General features: G+C 43.5%; 1 protein-coding gene across 1 annotated transcript in view; it reads left to right on the forward strand.

Annotated features, from left to right (window-relative positions):
- Positions 1 to 705: 705 nt before the first annotated feature.
- The window catches only part of LOC104514584, a gene marked incomplete at its 5' end in the record, with an annotated part of 32777 nt that continues 20209 nt past the window's right edge, over positions 706 to 13273 (forward strand). The window contains 3 exon segments of the mRNA XM_010158315.1: positions 706 to 882; positions 7296 to 7514; positions 12115 to 12225. Coding sequence (XP_010156617.1) covers positions 706 to 882; positions 7296 to 7514; positions 12115 to 12225 — 507 coding nt within the window.

Below are 13273 nucleotides of genomic sequence, written 5' to 3' on the forward strand. Positions count from 1 at the left end.
TGTTCTGTGCTCTGGTAGCTTGCAATGAATCCTTCTCTTTGTAAAAGGAACTGATTTGGTTTGGTTTATTGTTGTTACGCCCTTGTTGTCTTGGGCATAGCTGCTGCTGAATTCTATCAACCTGTCTTTCTTCTGCTTGTAGAACTTCGGCAATTTATTTTATTTTTTATGTGTCAGCTCGATATTCCAACTTTCTTACGGCTGTAAAACTTGCTCCTGCCTTTTGGAGTAGCAGGTGTTCTGGCACCTGATATGTTGTGCTATATCAGAGAGCCAGATGAAATATCCCACTGAAAATGGCTGAAGCAGTTGTTTCTGCGGGTGAAAATTTATTGTATGCACCCTGTGTAAGGCTGGAATTGAAGAGTTCTGAAATCATACAGCTTAATAAAAGGATGACGGGCTTTTTTGTGAAATATAGATGGTGTTTCCCATGAGCCATTTAAAACTCAATTGATGTCATAAATACAAAGGGCTAGACTTCAGGATGAGATTTCTGGTGACCTCTCCTAACGCTGCTAGGATTTTCCCAAGAGTTGAGTGTTTAAGGGGTTATACTGGGGCAGAGATTTTTAAAAAGTGCTCTGAAGGTTACCATCCTTCTAAGCCTGTGGGTTTTGTCCATCAGTATCTCGTTTGGGCTGTTGTCAGTCTTGATCAGCACAAATAAATGACTGCAGCTTTCTGGCTCCATCTCACCTTTAGGATTTTGGAACGCTATGTCCAAGATCAGATTCCCGGTGCAACGGTCGTGGTGGAATCCATTGGTGCTCGGAGATTCGGGGATGGGTACTCTGAAGAGGATTACACCAAGTCTGACCTCATGGTCTACGCAATTGACCCGCAAACAAATAGAGCTATAATGAGGAATGAACTTTTTAAGTAAGTGTATTATCTGTTATTCTTCTATATTTCTATGGACTGTTTCGGGTTTTGTCTCTGTTAGAAAGTGGTTCAAGACAACAGGAACAAACAAATCTGTTGAAGATTACCACCCTGCCGGCAGCTTGGGAGTTTACAGTTTTATTAGATTCAGTCCATTCCTTTGAGCTGAATGGCCTCAGTACGTGTGATTTAGACAACGTCGCCACGAGAGCTTGCAGTACGTTTGGCCCGCCCGGTGGAGGAGCTTCCCGTTTACGTTTCTCTGAAGGAATTTACTTTCTGTGTACCAAAACTTCTCTGTGATCTCCAGGCAATGGCTTTGGTGCTCCAGATGTTGACCTTCAGGATTTCTGTAGGTTCCATTGGGAGCATATCTCTCTTTTGTCTTTTTTGTGGAAACCAAAGGAGAAGAAGGGGAATGAAGAGAGGTGGTGTGCACCTAATCTGAAGCATAGACATCAGGGTATGACGCAGGTCTACCTCTACGTGCAGGCAGTCGGTAGTGCTCACAGACGCCCAGGTGGGCTGAGCAGACAGATCTGCATGGGCCCATCCCACCAGCTGCCAGAGGAGGTGGTGAACTGCAAGACAGGCCAGTTACCTTCATAATTTGATGTTGGTTTGCCTTTTCAATCAGCTTCCAAATTAGCATTTAAATTCCAGCGTCACATAAAAGCTAAGAGGTGTCTGTTTATTGGCTGAGTATACTCACAGCGTGTTGCCAGCTCCGGTCACTGCAGCAGGGCGGTTTCATGGGGTGCCACTCTGCCGTGGCACAGCTCCGGTGGGTTGTCACCCGGGCACGCTGCTGCTCGGGGGGCCAGTGGTAACTCCGATCTCTGCCTGCGTAAGAAGAGAAGCCAGAGATTACATGGGTAAGGAAATGAAATGAAGGTTAATCTCTTTACATGGTTTTTCTGAGTCATCACTAGCAGCAAGTAGGTTCTAAGACAAAATTAGTGTCTCAACCCATTCAGCTGCCAATGTACCGGTATGGCTGTAGAGTCATTCTGTTAGAGACTCTATTTTTGTGTTTCAGCATTCTGCCTCTAATTCAAAACAATGAGAATGCAAACAGCCTCCTTTTTTTCAAAAGCAGCCGCTGTCGTTTGGGTTTTCTTGCGTGTGTTTCACCTTTGTGTTTGCTCTTTGTCTTGGTAAAAACCAGACTAGACTGTTCCATGGTGGTATAAAGCAGCATGTCAGTCAGCAGCCTAAAAACCAAATGGCTGTGAGCCATCTCAGTGGACTGTGATTGAAAAAGGCTTGTTCTCCCAAGCTCTTAATTTAGTACAGATGAATGATGGCATACTAAAGCTCTGCATACATCAGGAGTTTATAGGTTGGAAAAGATCACTGTGATCAGTCTGACCTAGTATAATAAAGACCACAGGAACTCCCAAAATTAATTCTGCTTTGAGAGTGTCTCTCAGCAAAGCAACTGCTCAAGAAAATCCAATCAGCTACAACATTTGTGGTGTTATTGCAGGGAAATTATTTTTACTGTCAGAAATCAGGCCTTTTCTCTTTTTGTTTTAATTTTTCTAGGTTTAGTTTTAGATGTTTCTTATAACTGTGGGTGCTAGACTGAAGCATCCCATTGGTGCTTTTAATGTTTGGTTCCCAGCGAGGTCTAGGCTTACAATCACATCATCCTATTAACTTTTTTTCTTGAGAAGTTCCTTGAGCTCTGCACTCTGGGCCATATTTTAATTCTTTTAATCACTTACAGTTTTCCCCTGAACCTTCTCCAGTCTTCCAGCATCACTTTCTGAACTAGGAATATAAACATGAGATGCAGTTTAGCAGTGGCAGCTTTCAGAGAGGTGATAATGCAGCCTCCTTCCTTCTGGTGGTAATTTTTTGTTTGTAGGTATCTCCATGGTCACACAGTGGGGGTTGATCTCTTCACCCAAGTGACAAGTAACAGGACAAAAGGAAAGGGCCTCAAATTCCTCCAGGAGAGATTGAGATTGGGTATTAGGCAAAATTCCTTCACCAAAAGGTTTATCAGGCATTGGAATGGGCTTCCCAGGGAGGAGGTGGAGTCACCGTCTCTGGTGGGATTTGAAAGACGTGTGGACGAGGTGCTTAGGGACATGTCGCAGGACACAGTAGCAATGGCCCTTGTCATTGGGAAGAGATTGCTGAGAGTCACAACCATCCTTCTGCCAGCCAGGAGTCTGCCCTGGACCCTAGCAGGAAGGAGATTGATAGGTGTAAGGATCATTTCAATAAATTGGGTAAGATGAGAGAAAGTTTAGAAGGTCAGAAAGAGAGAGTGCCCCCTGGTTTAAAACATTATTTGGCAACAAGGAATATAAATTTAGCCAAGGTATTTTCCAAGTGTTCAAATATTTCATGATGTATATAGAAGAGAGAACTGTACCAACAGCACTTAGTACGGGGATTTTGCCATTTGTGACTTTAACACCATTTACAAAGCTGTTGTTTCTTGGAAGATACCTGTAGCTTTTCTTAAATGGGCTTTTTGGGAACACCCTGCTGTGTTTCTGCTTATAAAACATAGCAGAGGCCCTGATTTTAACAGAATTTATGTTAAACCTGTCACTGAAAACAATTATCTGCAAAGACCTTTTAAGGAATGTGGGGGTAAGCTGAGGACAGAGTGGAGCAGGGTGACCTGTTCCCCTTCCCAGGTGGAATGCTGCTGGAGTACAGACGAATCTGCAACTTGTCCTGGTTGGTGCTAGTGGTGTTGGGCTCCCAAAGGTGCTTGGCTTTACACTGGAGCCGTGAGGAAAGGCTAGGCAAGACAGCTAATGCCTGCCAGCAGCTGAGCAACGTCTCAGTTGCGACAGGCTAGAGGGCTGCGCTCCTGCGAGAAGTAAACCCCGCTGAACCAAAGCCAATGTTTGAGGCTCCCAAAGTCACCTCTGGGAAACGTGGCTCCAAGGCATCAGGTCATGTCCGACAGGCATCGATGAAAGGAAGAGATGCAAGGAAATGCAGTGTGCTCTGGATCTGCTGGATTAATGCCGACGGGCACGACGACAGCGCGTGCACAGGCTGTGCCATTCTCGCTCCCAGGCTATTTCCAATGGGCTGCCTCACACCCACAAGTCCCAAGCGGGTGGTCCAGTCCCACGGATTTGCATTCAAGCAAAACGTTTGGCTGGAAAACAGAGGCATGATTTAGAAGTCATGGACGTAACAGCCGTGCTGTGCTCGTCACTGCCGGCTGGGGAAAACCCATCTGTCTCGCAAGACACGCTGGTTTTTCCCTGCTCTGTACTTTGTAAGACTGATACACAACGGGAGATTCATACTTCTCCTTAAGACAGCTATGACTGATTTCCTGACGTTTTTATTAATCAGGAATCTGTCTGGTTGCACCAAAGAATGGGTCTGAATAGTAACCGTGCTTTGCTATTTCCTCCCTCTACCACAAACTCGTAAAAGACTTTGAGGCCACTTAGATAATTTTACAGACTGAAATGATCAGCCTCCTTTTTTGTCTTTTATATGAAAGAGGGTTTGAGTTATTGGAGCATAAAAAGCAGTTGAATCCAGAAAATTTCTCCTGCATACATTACGTGGAAAATGTCCACCATTAAAAATAAAATGCTTACCCTCTCTGAATCTTTTGCACAATGTGTCATGTTTCATCACGGAGTAAATGTGCACGGTTGAGTTACGATCCTGTTAAAATAGGTTTTGTCGAGAAAATGCTAACAGAATTTTAACTGGGAGATTGTTAAAATCATCCAGAGATTTAATGCTGTCCTCCTTGGGTGCTTTGCCAGCTCACAGGAGCGTGTGACATGCACCACTGACATCTAGTGTGCAACGGAAGAATGAGAGCTCCGCTCGGTTTGTGTCTGTGACCCGTCCGTGCAGGTCTCGCAGCTGCGATACGGGGTTTTTGCTCAAATACCAGGAAAATGCTTTGCAGAAGAAATCAAGGGATTCTTTGTGCCTACCTGCAGAGCATAGTAATACAGAGGGAAATTGTTCTGCAAAAGGGGGCCAACAAGGAAGCTCGGGGGGGACTTTTTACAAGGGCCTGTAGTGACAGGACAAGGGGGAACGGGTTTAAATTGAAAGTGGGGAGGTTTAGATTGGATATCAGGAAGAAATTCTTCCTGGAGAGGGTGGGGAGGCACTGGGACAGGTTGCCCAGAGAAGCTGTGGATGCCCCATCCCTGGAAGTGTCCAAGGCCAGGCTGGATGAGGCTTGGAGCAACCTGGTCTAGTGGAAGGGGTCCCTGCCCATGTTCTTTAAGGTTCTTTCCAACCCAAACCACTCTGTGATTCTATGAAAAAAGGCCTTGGGTTGCTTTTTGTGAGAGTGGCTGTCTGTGAGTGAGCAGCCACCACTCTTCTGCACGGTTAGTGTCGTGAAACCGGCATCTGGGACGAGTTGCTCTGCATGTTGTGAGATCCAGCTAATGGGTAACACACACAGAGCAGAGGGCCTTCTCCCCAGAGTCCCCAAGAAAACAGGAACAAACAGTGCTATGAGGGTCTAATAGTAAATTAATTCGAGAGGAAATCGATTTTTAAAATTAACACCCTTTAAGAAATGGTCTTTTAGGAGTGTAATTTCTGTCTCATGATCAGACTAAGAAAACAAAAGCTATTTCAGACTTTCTTTACTTGTTCAGAGTTTATATGCAGAAATCCTTTCAGAACATTGTTTTAGCTGTTGTTTTTGGGGGGTTCTCAGTGTTTTTCACTTGACTTTCTGCAGGAGAGCCACTGTACTTGCAAGGGTCTGGGGTCCTGCCGTAGCTAAGAGCCAGCAGGAACCTCCTCCATCCTAATGGGTGCTTCCTACTCTGGTCTTTACAGCTGGAGCCTGCTACTTGGCAGCTTGTAAGACAGTCAATCCTCACTTCTAAAGCGATCCAAGAATTTTGATTTTCCTTTGGAAGTTGAAGCCTTGGCCAATATATTCTTTTCAAATAAAGCCTTGGCCAAAGTATTTTTTAAACTCTAAAGTAAATTTCTTCAACAAACACACTGTTTGCTATCAAGAAGTCATGCAATGGAAAATTTTCCCCATTGTGGGAAATGAGGTTATTTGATTAGGATTTACATTTGGCTGCCTGTCTTTAAACTGCCAATTACCACTTCACATACTGAACTTCTTCCACTACATTCGTTTTTCCAGAGACTCTTCCAGTCCTTTGCTTGGTGACTCTGTTGTTCCAAGTTCCTCTCCTGGGTGATGCACAAACAGAAGATGGACATTATCATAGGCTAAAACAGTGACAGCAGTGCGTGGTTCCTGGTTAGCTAATGCCCTGGTTTTGCTTAGGACCTGTCATAACAGCGTGCTCTGTAGGCCTACCTAAAGGCAGTGTTTTTCTCATGGCTGTATAGATAGCCTATTGTTCCTGTCAATAGTAAGGTTAGTCAGGATGGGTCTGGTATCTGGCAGCATTTGGAGAACGCCTGAAGTTTAAATTACAGTTTTATAAGCATTTAGTGCTTATCCTTTTAGAAGAGGTATGAAACTCCAGAAGGAATGGCCTTCATCTCCTCAAAAAAGGAGGAGAAGGAAGTTTACAGTAATCTCTGTCATCTTTTGTGACCTCCAATTTGACTTTAAGGAAACAACGACGAATTATGTAGCATTTTCTAAAATGTGCCAAGCGTTGGGAGGGCACATTTTAGCTCCTCCTTCAGCTCCTCTGATGTCTGCTCCCACTGGAGAGGAGTTCCTCCGATCTTTGTTCCTCTGTGTTTTCCTGCTGCATCAGTCATGCTGTAAGATGAAAGTCTTACTCCAACAATTCAATACGTAGCACCAAGTACTACAACCTAAGAAAACAGAGATGTGGAAGCTAACTAGACAGAGCAGATGTGAGCATGAGGTTCAGAACTGATGCAGCTGGGGGAACGGGGGTGGGGATTAATAAAAGCATGGTTTTTCCAAGTCTCTCTTTTTTTTGATATTGAAAGGGAAGTCAAAAGGGGACAGACTGTAGGCTGTCCCTCCAGTCAAAGAATTTCCCTAAGAAGCTGAGAAAAGTTCTCTAAAAATGACCTACTTTCAGAACAGCATCAAGTTGATCTTTAGGCCCGCGTGGTCTTCAGGGATATGTGCAGGAGGGTTAGTTATTACTCTGCAGCAGACCACTGAAGGAAAAAGCACAAAGAAAGCCGTTTGCTGTGCTGCTCTCAATAGAATGGAGAACTTTGCCCCTGGAAATTAGGATAAGTTTCAGCTCAGCTTTCCTTTTCGGTGTGTAAACTGTGTGCTGGTATGAAGTACGTTGGTGTTACCACTGACATAGAGATTACGAGGAGTTACTAATATTCTTAAGCACATAAAAAAGAGGTACATGCTTTATCAGGCCACAGTTATTAACCCAACTCTGCAGTAATTCAAATGCCATTAATGAATTTCACTGTAATAGTTCTCTTTTGTGACACTGAAGGTTCCTGGATGGCAAACTGCTGGACATCAATAAAGAGTTTCAGCCGTACCTGGGGCAGGGGGGACGCATCCTGGAGATCCGCACCCCAGATGTGGTGGCCAACGTCAAGAAGCAGGCACAAGCCGTAGGCTACACGGAAGGCGCATTACTTGCTCTGGCCGTCATAATCATCCTTTGCTGCATGCCAGCTATTTTAATAGTTATGGTCAGCTACAGACAGTAAGTACTCCTCCTCCTCTTTGTGATAGCAACGTTGTAGTAGGTTTAACCTCAGGCAGCACCTAAGCACCACGCAGCTGCTCGCTTACTTCCCCCCTCCCCAGTGGGATGGAGGAGAGATTCGAAGAAAAGAGGTGAGAAAACCTGTGGGTTGAGATAAGAACAGTTTCATAATTGAAAATTAATTAAATAAAATAATGGTGCTACTAGTAATAGTGATATCTAGTGGAAAATACGACTAATAATAATAATGATGTTGATATGTAATGAAGATGAAAACAACAAAAAAAGGAAAAAAAAACCTATACAGCTGCTCACCACCCACCATCCAACACCTGGCCAGACCCCAGTAGTGATACCCCTGGCCAACTCCCCTTAGCTTATATGCTGAGCATGATGATTGATGGCATAAACTGTCCCTTTTGTCAGTTTGGGTCAGCTGTCCAGGCTGTGTCCACTCCCAGCTTCTTGCAGAGAAAAAGCTGGAAGCAGAGGCAGGGGAAGAAATGGCAAAACTCCTTGGTTTAATGTAAACATTGCTTGGCAACAACTAAAAACATTAGTGTGTTATCAACATTCTTCTCAGCTCAGATCCAAACGGCAGCCTCATACTAGCTACTGTGAAGAATATTAATTCTGTCCCAGCCAAAACCAGCACAGTTTCTTAGCAGAACTCCTTTGAAAATTATCCTTCATTGCAAGGCATTTATTATACAGGGAAATATTTTTAATTTCTCTCTCACCACAAGAGTTGGTCAATGCTTCATGTGGGTTGTGCATGAAAAGAGAAGATGCATGGAAAGTGCATCTTGCTATATATTCTAAAACTGCAGTGCAGTAACTGTTTTAGAATATGTGCTAAAACACCAGATCAAAAGACAAATGTTTGAAATGCACGTGTAGAATCAGAGCAAAGTTCCATGCCAAAAGAAAAACAAAAAAAAAAGAGGAAGTAGGTTCTGTTTCAATAAATTAATCAAAAATCAAATTGTGTAGTTCAGGCAAAATAAGAGCACTCAACTTCTTTTGTTTAGATCCTAAAATACTCACGGCTATATTTTCCCCTAGCTGTATGCTGCTTAATTGCAAATGTTTCATGAAGAATTGATTTTGTGCCATTTTAGCGCTGTCTGAAGCAGCCTACACCAGAAAACCTTCTTGATATTTCCACTCACCTCTCCTAGGCTGAAGCGCTTTAAATAATTTGGCTAACAGGCTAATTAAAGGATCAGCATCACTAACAAGTTCCTCTCAAGTAAGCCTTTTCAGGTCCACTCATATATATAAAATCAATGCATTTGGATTTAAGGGCTGTATATTTATCCTTTGATTTCTTCTCATGAAAGGTCTCTAATTCCACATGATGCTCTGAGCACTCAAAGAATTACCAACCATTACAAAATCAAAATATAACTAATTCTGTGTATCTTCCCCAGTAAATGGCTACATTTAACTTCTGTAGATAACAGCCCATACCTCCATATCTTTTTATCTTCATTTTAAAATTAGGGAACCAGCTGGAAAGTAATACGCCCTCATCATGGAAAACCTCTGCTCCACAGGAGGGTGTAGGCAGGCGTTCCCTGAGCCCTGCTGGATTGTTTTGTGGGCTTGTTTTGTTTCTACGAAAAATGCTTTGGCTCCTTGAGGATTGAGCCATTGTGTTGAGGGCAAGGAATTGTCAGTCCCTCTGCTGCCCTTCGCTGTAGTCTTGCATCAGCCTGGGGGAGGAGAGTGCAGGGGAGAGTTGATGCACGTGTATTAATTCTCGTCGGAGTGCTGCGCTAGATGTGATGCCGCACGCCAGGTGAGATTTAAACGGAGCAGTTTTCCCTCCTGCGCTGCAGTTAGGAGTTAGCAAGGCACTACGTCAGCCAGTGTTTAAAAAGCCTGCCCTACGTGAAAAAACGTCAGCCTGCCTGAAAACGCTTCCCTGAGAACACCAGAAAAATAGCCAAGCGTAGCCATTTCCTGCTGTGCACTGCATGTTCCTTGGGCTATGTTTACATCCCAATTGCTCCAAACAATTTGGGTCAAAGGAAGAAGCCCTTTTAAAGCAATTGAGCAAAAGAAATGGCAGAACTCCTTGGCTTAATGTAAACATTGCTTGGCAACAACTAAAAACATTAGTGTGTTATCAACATTCTTCTCAGCTCAAATCCAAACAGCAGCCTCATACTAGCTACTGTGAAGAATATTAATTCTATCCCAGCCAAAACCAGCACAGTTTCTTAGCAGGACTCCTTTGAAAATTATCCTTCATTGCAAGGCATTTACTGTACATTTATTTTCTTAAATTGAAAGAGCTTGACTAACTTCTGCACCACTGGGATGGCAGTGCATCTCAATGCTGCTTTTTATTGTGTATAACACGTGCTTCCAGTGAAACCCGACTCAGCCAGTTCAACTTACAGTTCGGTGGTTGTTGTTATCTCAATTGCCTGTTTCTTTAAGGAATCTAATCGCACTATTTTTCCTTGACATCTGTGAACTTATCAAAAGATTAACAATCTCTTTTTAAAAGAGCTGTAAGGAATCTGACTAACTCCAAAAATCATATTTTTGTTGTCCAGAAGCATGACTTGGAGGTGAACGTACAGCAGACCAATGTGAATAAACTATACTTTTATGAAAAATGTGTCACTGAAGAGTGCCAAAGAAAAGAAAAGGAATTTTAGTGTTAACATCAACACCAAAACCCATGCTGATCCTTACGGTTTGTTTTGCATTACAGCCTTTTTTCCTCCTTTTCCAAGGGAGATTTGGTGTTTTTCCTGATAACATTTGGCTAGGGCAGGTGCTCCAGTCTGCCACTGAGTGTAGCAATTATGGCAGGATAAATGGTCACACGGAATGGAAACGGTAGGGTTTTCTCACTGTTAAAACTTCCTGTGTGCAGCAGGTCCATTTTTCAGTGCTTTCAGGATCAGTGATCAGCTTAGTAAATTTGGTAAAAATAATAGCTACTGAAAACTCATTTAATATATAAAATTATCACTGTCAAAGTGCAGCTCAGTGCCTCCATTATGGCTTGTAAACAAGGCAGAAGCTACCATTCTTTTCTATTAAGCAGTGTTGTTGCAATACACTGTCCAGTACAGCTGCATAAGGTAGCTATGAATAATGTATTATTTAATGATAAAAAAAGACCAGTATCTTCTGAAGAGCAACCAAAAATAATATACCTTCACTCCTGAAGATGTTTTCTATGGCATTCTTGAAACATGTTAAAATGAGAAAAGTGCTATAAAAATGCATCCCTAGTAGTCCGCCTGTTAAAGAAATACCATGAGGTATATTCCTGTTTTCATGTCTTACTATTTCAGGGGGGGGTGGGGGTGGCAGGGAGTTGTGAAAATACCATGAGGTATATTCCTCTTTTCATGTCTTACTCTTTCAGGGGGTGGGGGTGGCAGGGAGTTGTGTTCTGTGAGCGCAAAGCAGTTTTTCCCACTGTAATTCACGTTTATGCTGACTGCAAATTTGTTTTAGCAGTCTCACAAATAGCAAGTAAACACTGCTCAGCTCTGGAAATTATGATTCTTTAAACCTGTCATTAATTCTGTAATTTTATGTGTAGAATGATTAATTAGCTTCTAGTTTATTTCTCCTAGTAGGTTCACTGTTAAAAGCAATGTGAACTGAATTCCTTTAACCTTCCATTTTATCTCTTTATCTTTTTTGCATAACAAAACAGATTCAAAGAGTAAGTACTTGTTTTCAGTTTTGTTTCTAACGACTTGTGTAGGAATACTGACAGCCTACCCCTCTTTGTGTTCAAGAAGGAAGGGTACTTGACATTGAGTAAGGGTTTAACTTCCTTTTCTCCAACGTGCTCCCAAACCGGGTGTACGGCGAGGTTACAAGTTACGTGCATGGCTACTTGGAGTATTTTATTGCATGCTAGCACGCCTTAAAGATGCTGTGGTTCAGGGCGTTGCCGGTGTTTCCTAAGCAAGCCTGTCAGGCTAGTGTGCCTCGAGAGACTTCCCTAGGAAAGACCCAGTTCCGACCACCCTCCGAACCAAAGCGGGGCAGACCACGTCACCTCCTTGGTGCTCCCCGGGTGACACGCGTGTTTGTAACGTGTAGCCTTTGGTTCTAGATAGAAAATGGACATTTGTTTCATAGTGAAAGTAATTTTTCTGTGCAGCGCAACAGAAATTTCCCAGCCAACCCTAACAAGAAAGGGGTTGCGATAACTTAAATTTTGCCAGGAACGTTTCCTTTGCATTTAAAATTACAGTTTCTTGGCAGTTGGATGAAGCACTTGACCAAAGTGCTTACTCTCTCCCACGTTAGCCTTGGCTAGCCAGGACAGACAAACCTCCTAACAAGAGCAGTGCTGAAGCTAGCACGTACGTTATTTCCTGGGAAATACCTGCTGTGTCAGGGGCGTGACATGGGTTAGGAGGTTTCTGGGATTCTACAGAGAGAGAACAAACAATGGAGAGCTGGAAAAGCCAGGAAAGGATTATCATGTTATTACTTGTCTTTGAAGAAGGCAAAACGCAGGCGAAAACCATAGAGAACTGGGTTTATGTTGGGGTATAGAGTGTTTCTAACGAGCGTTTCTCCTTCTCCCCGTGGCTCACCAAAGGCGACAGGCCGAATGCGCAAAGACTGCGAGAATCCAGATGGCTTTGCCAGCAGGCAAACCAGCGAGCACCGCTGCCAATAACCTCTATGAAGAGCTTGGCGACAGCACCATGTAAGTATTCCTTCTGCTGCATCCGTGAAGCTGTTAGTGACCGAAGCCGGGACTCACTTTCCGGGGATACGGCTTCCCGCAGTCTGTGTCAGGAAAGCTTTTTCTTCAGGAAGAGGTCTCTCCCCAGCAGCTTGGGCTTCCCAAACATCCATCACATAAACAGGGCGACTCCCTAAGGAGAGAAAAAAAAAAAATCAGCCTTCAGTGCACGGGGGAAGCTTAAAGAGCGTTTAAGCTGGCAAAAAGCAGGGTATAACCAGATACTTTTTTTCTAGAGCAAGAGCCCGTAGCAGGCCATTGCTACTAGGGTGAGCCAGGACTGGGGTCCTTTAACACCTTTGCAAATCCCGTGCCGTGTTTTTGAACACCTGTGTCCAACCACATCCAGTGAAATTGCTGCCCCAAATGCTTCATTTGCTGTAGGAAGAAATATTCTGTTGGGTAAAGTGGGGAGTTTTTTTCCCCTAAATTTGAAACTGTTTGAATATGGAATGTAAAGATAAAGGAACTGTCAGAATAAACCACTGGCAGTTCAATTAATTATTTTTCACCTATTTGTTTTTACCTGTTCCTATTATATGCTCATAAAATACTAAGATTGGAAGATGCCTGCCTTTTCAAGCTTCTGTAAATCTGAAGTTTATGGACCCCAACAACAATTTAACTCACAGCATGAAAATATTACAGGGGAGAATAGGCAGGTGATATTTGGGGGGGTTGTTGGTAGGTTTGCCAGACTGACTCGGCTGTGTTTATACTTGAAAATCAATTAACCCTGAAGAGCATAGCATTAACCATTCGTTTGGAGGCAGGCGGAGAGCGAGCTGCTGGTGGTGTTGAGGATCGCCCAACGTCTGCTCCATTTTCCATCGTCATTTGTTTTGCTCAGGAAGTTTTCCAGGCGCTGCGACCGAGTTTATAAGATGTTCAGGAGGCAGGGCAGAGCGTATCACTGCCGCTTTAGCTCTTGGCCAGCCGAGTGCCATCTCTGCACTTGAAATCATTCCAGAGCTGGAGCTTTTCTGTGTAAACAGGGGCTATACTTGAA

The sequence above is a fragment of the Eurypyga helias genome, unplaced genomic scaffold (genome assembly GCF_000690775.1).
Source record: "Eurypyga helias isolate BGI_N326 unplaced genomic scaffold, ASM69077v1 scaffold9739, whole genome shotgun sequence".
NCBI lineage: Eukaryota > Metazoa > Chordata > Aves > Eurypygiformes > Eurypygidae > Eurypyga > Eurypyga helias.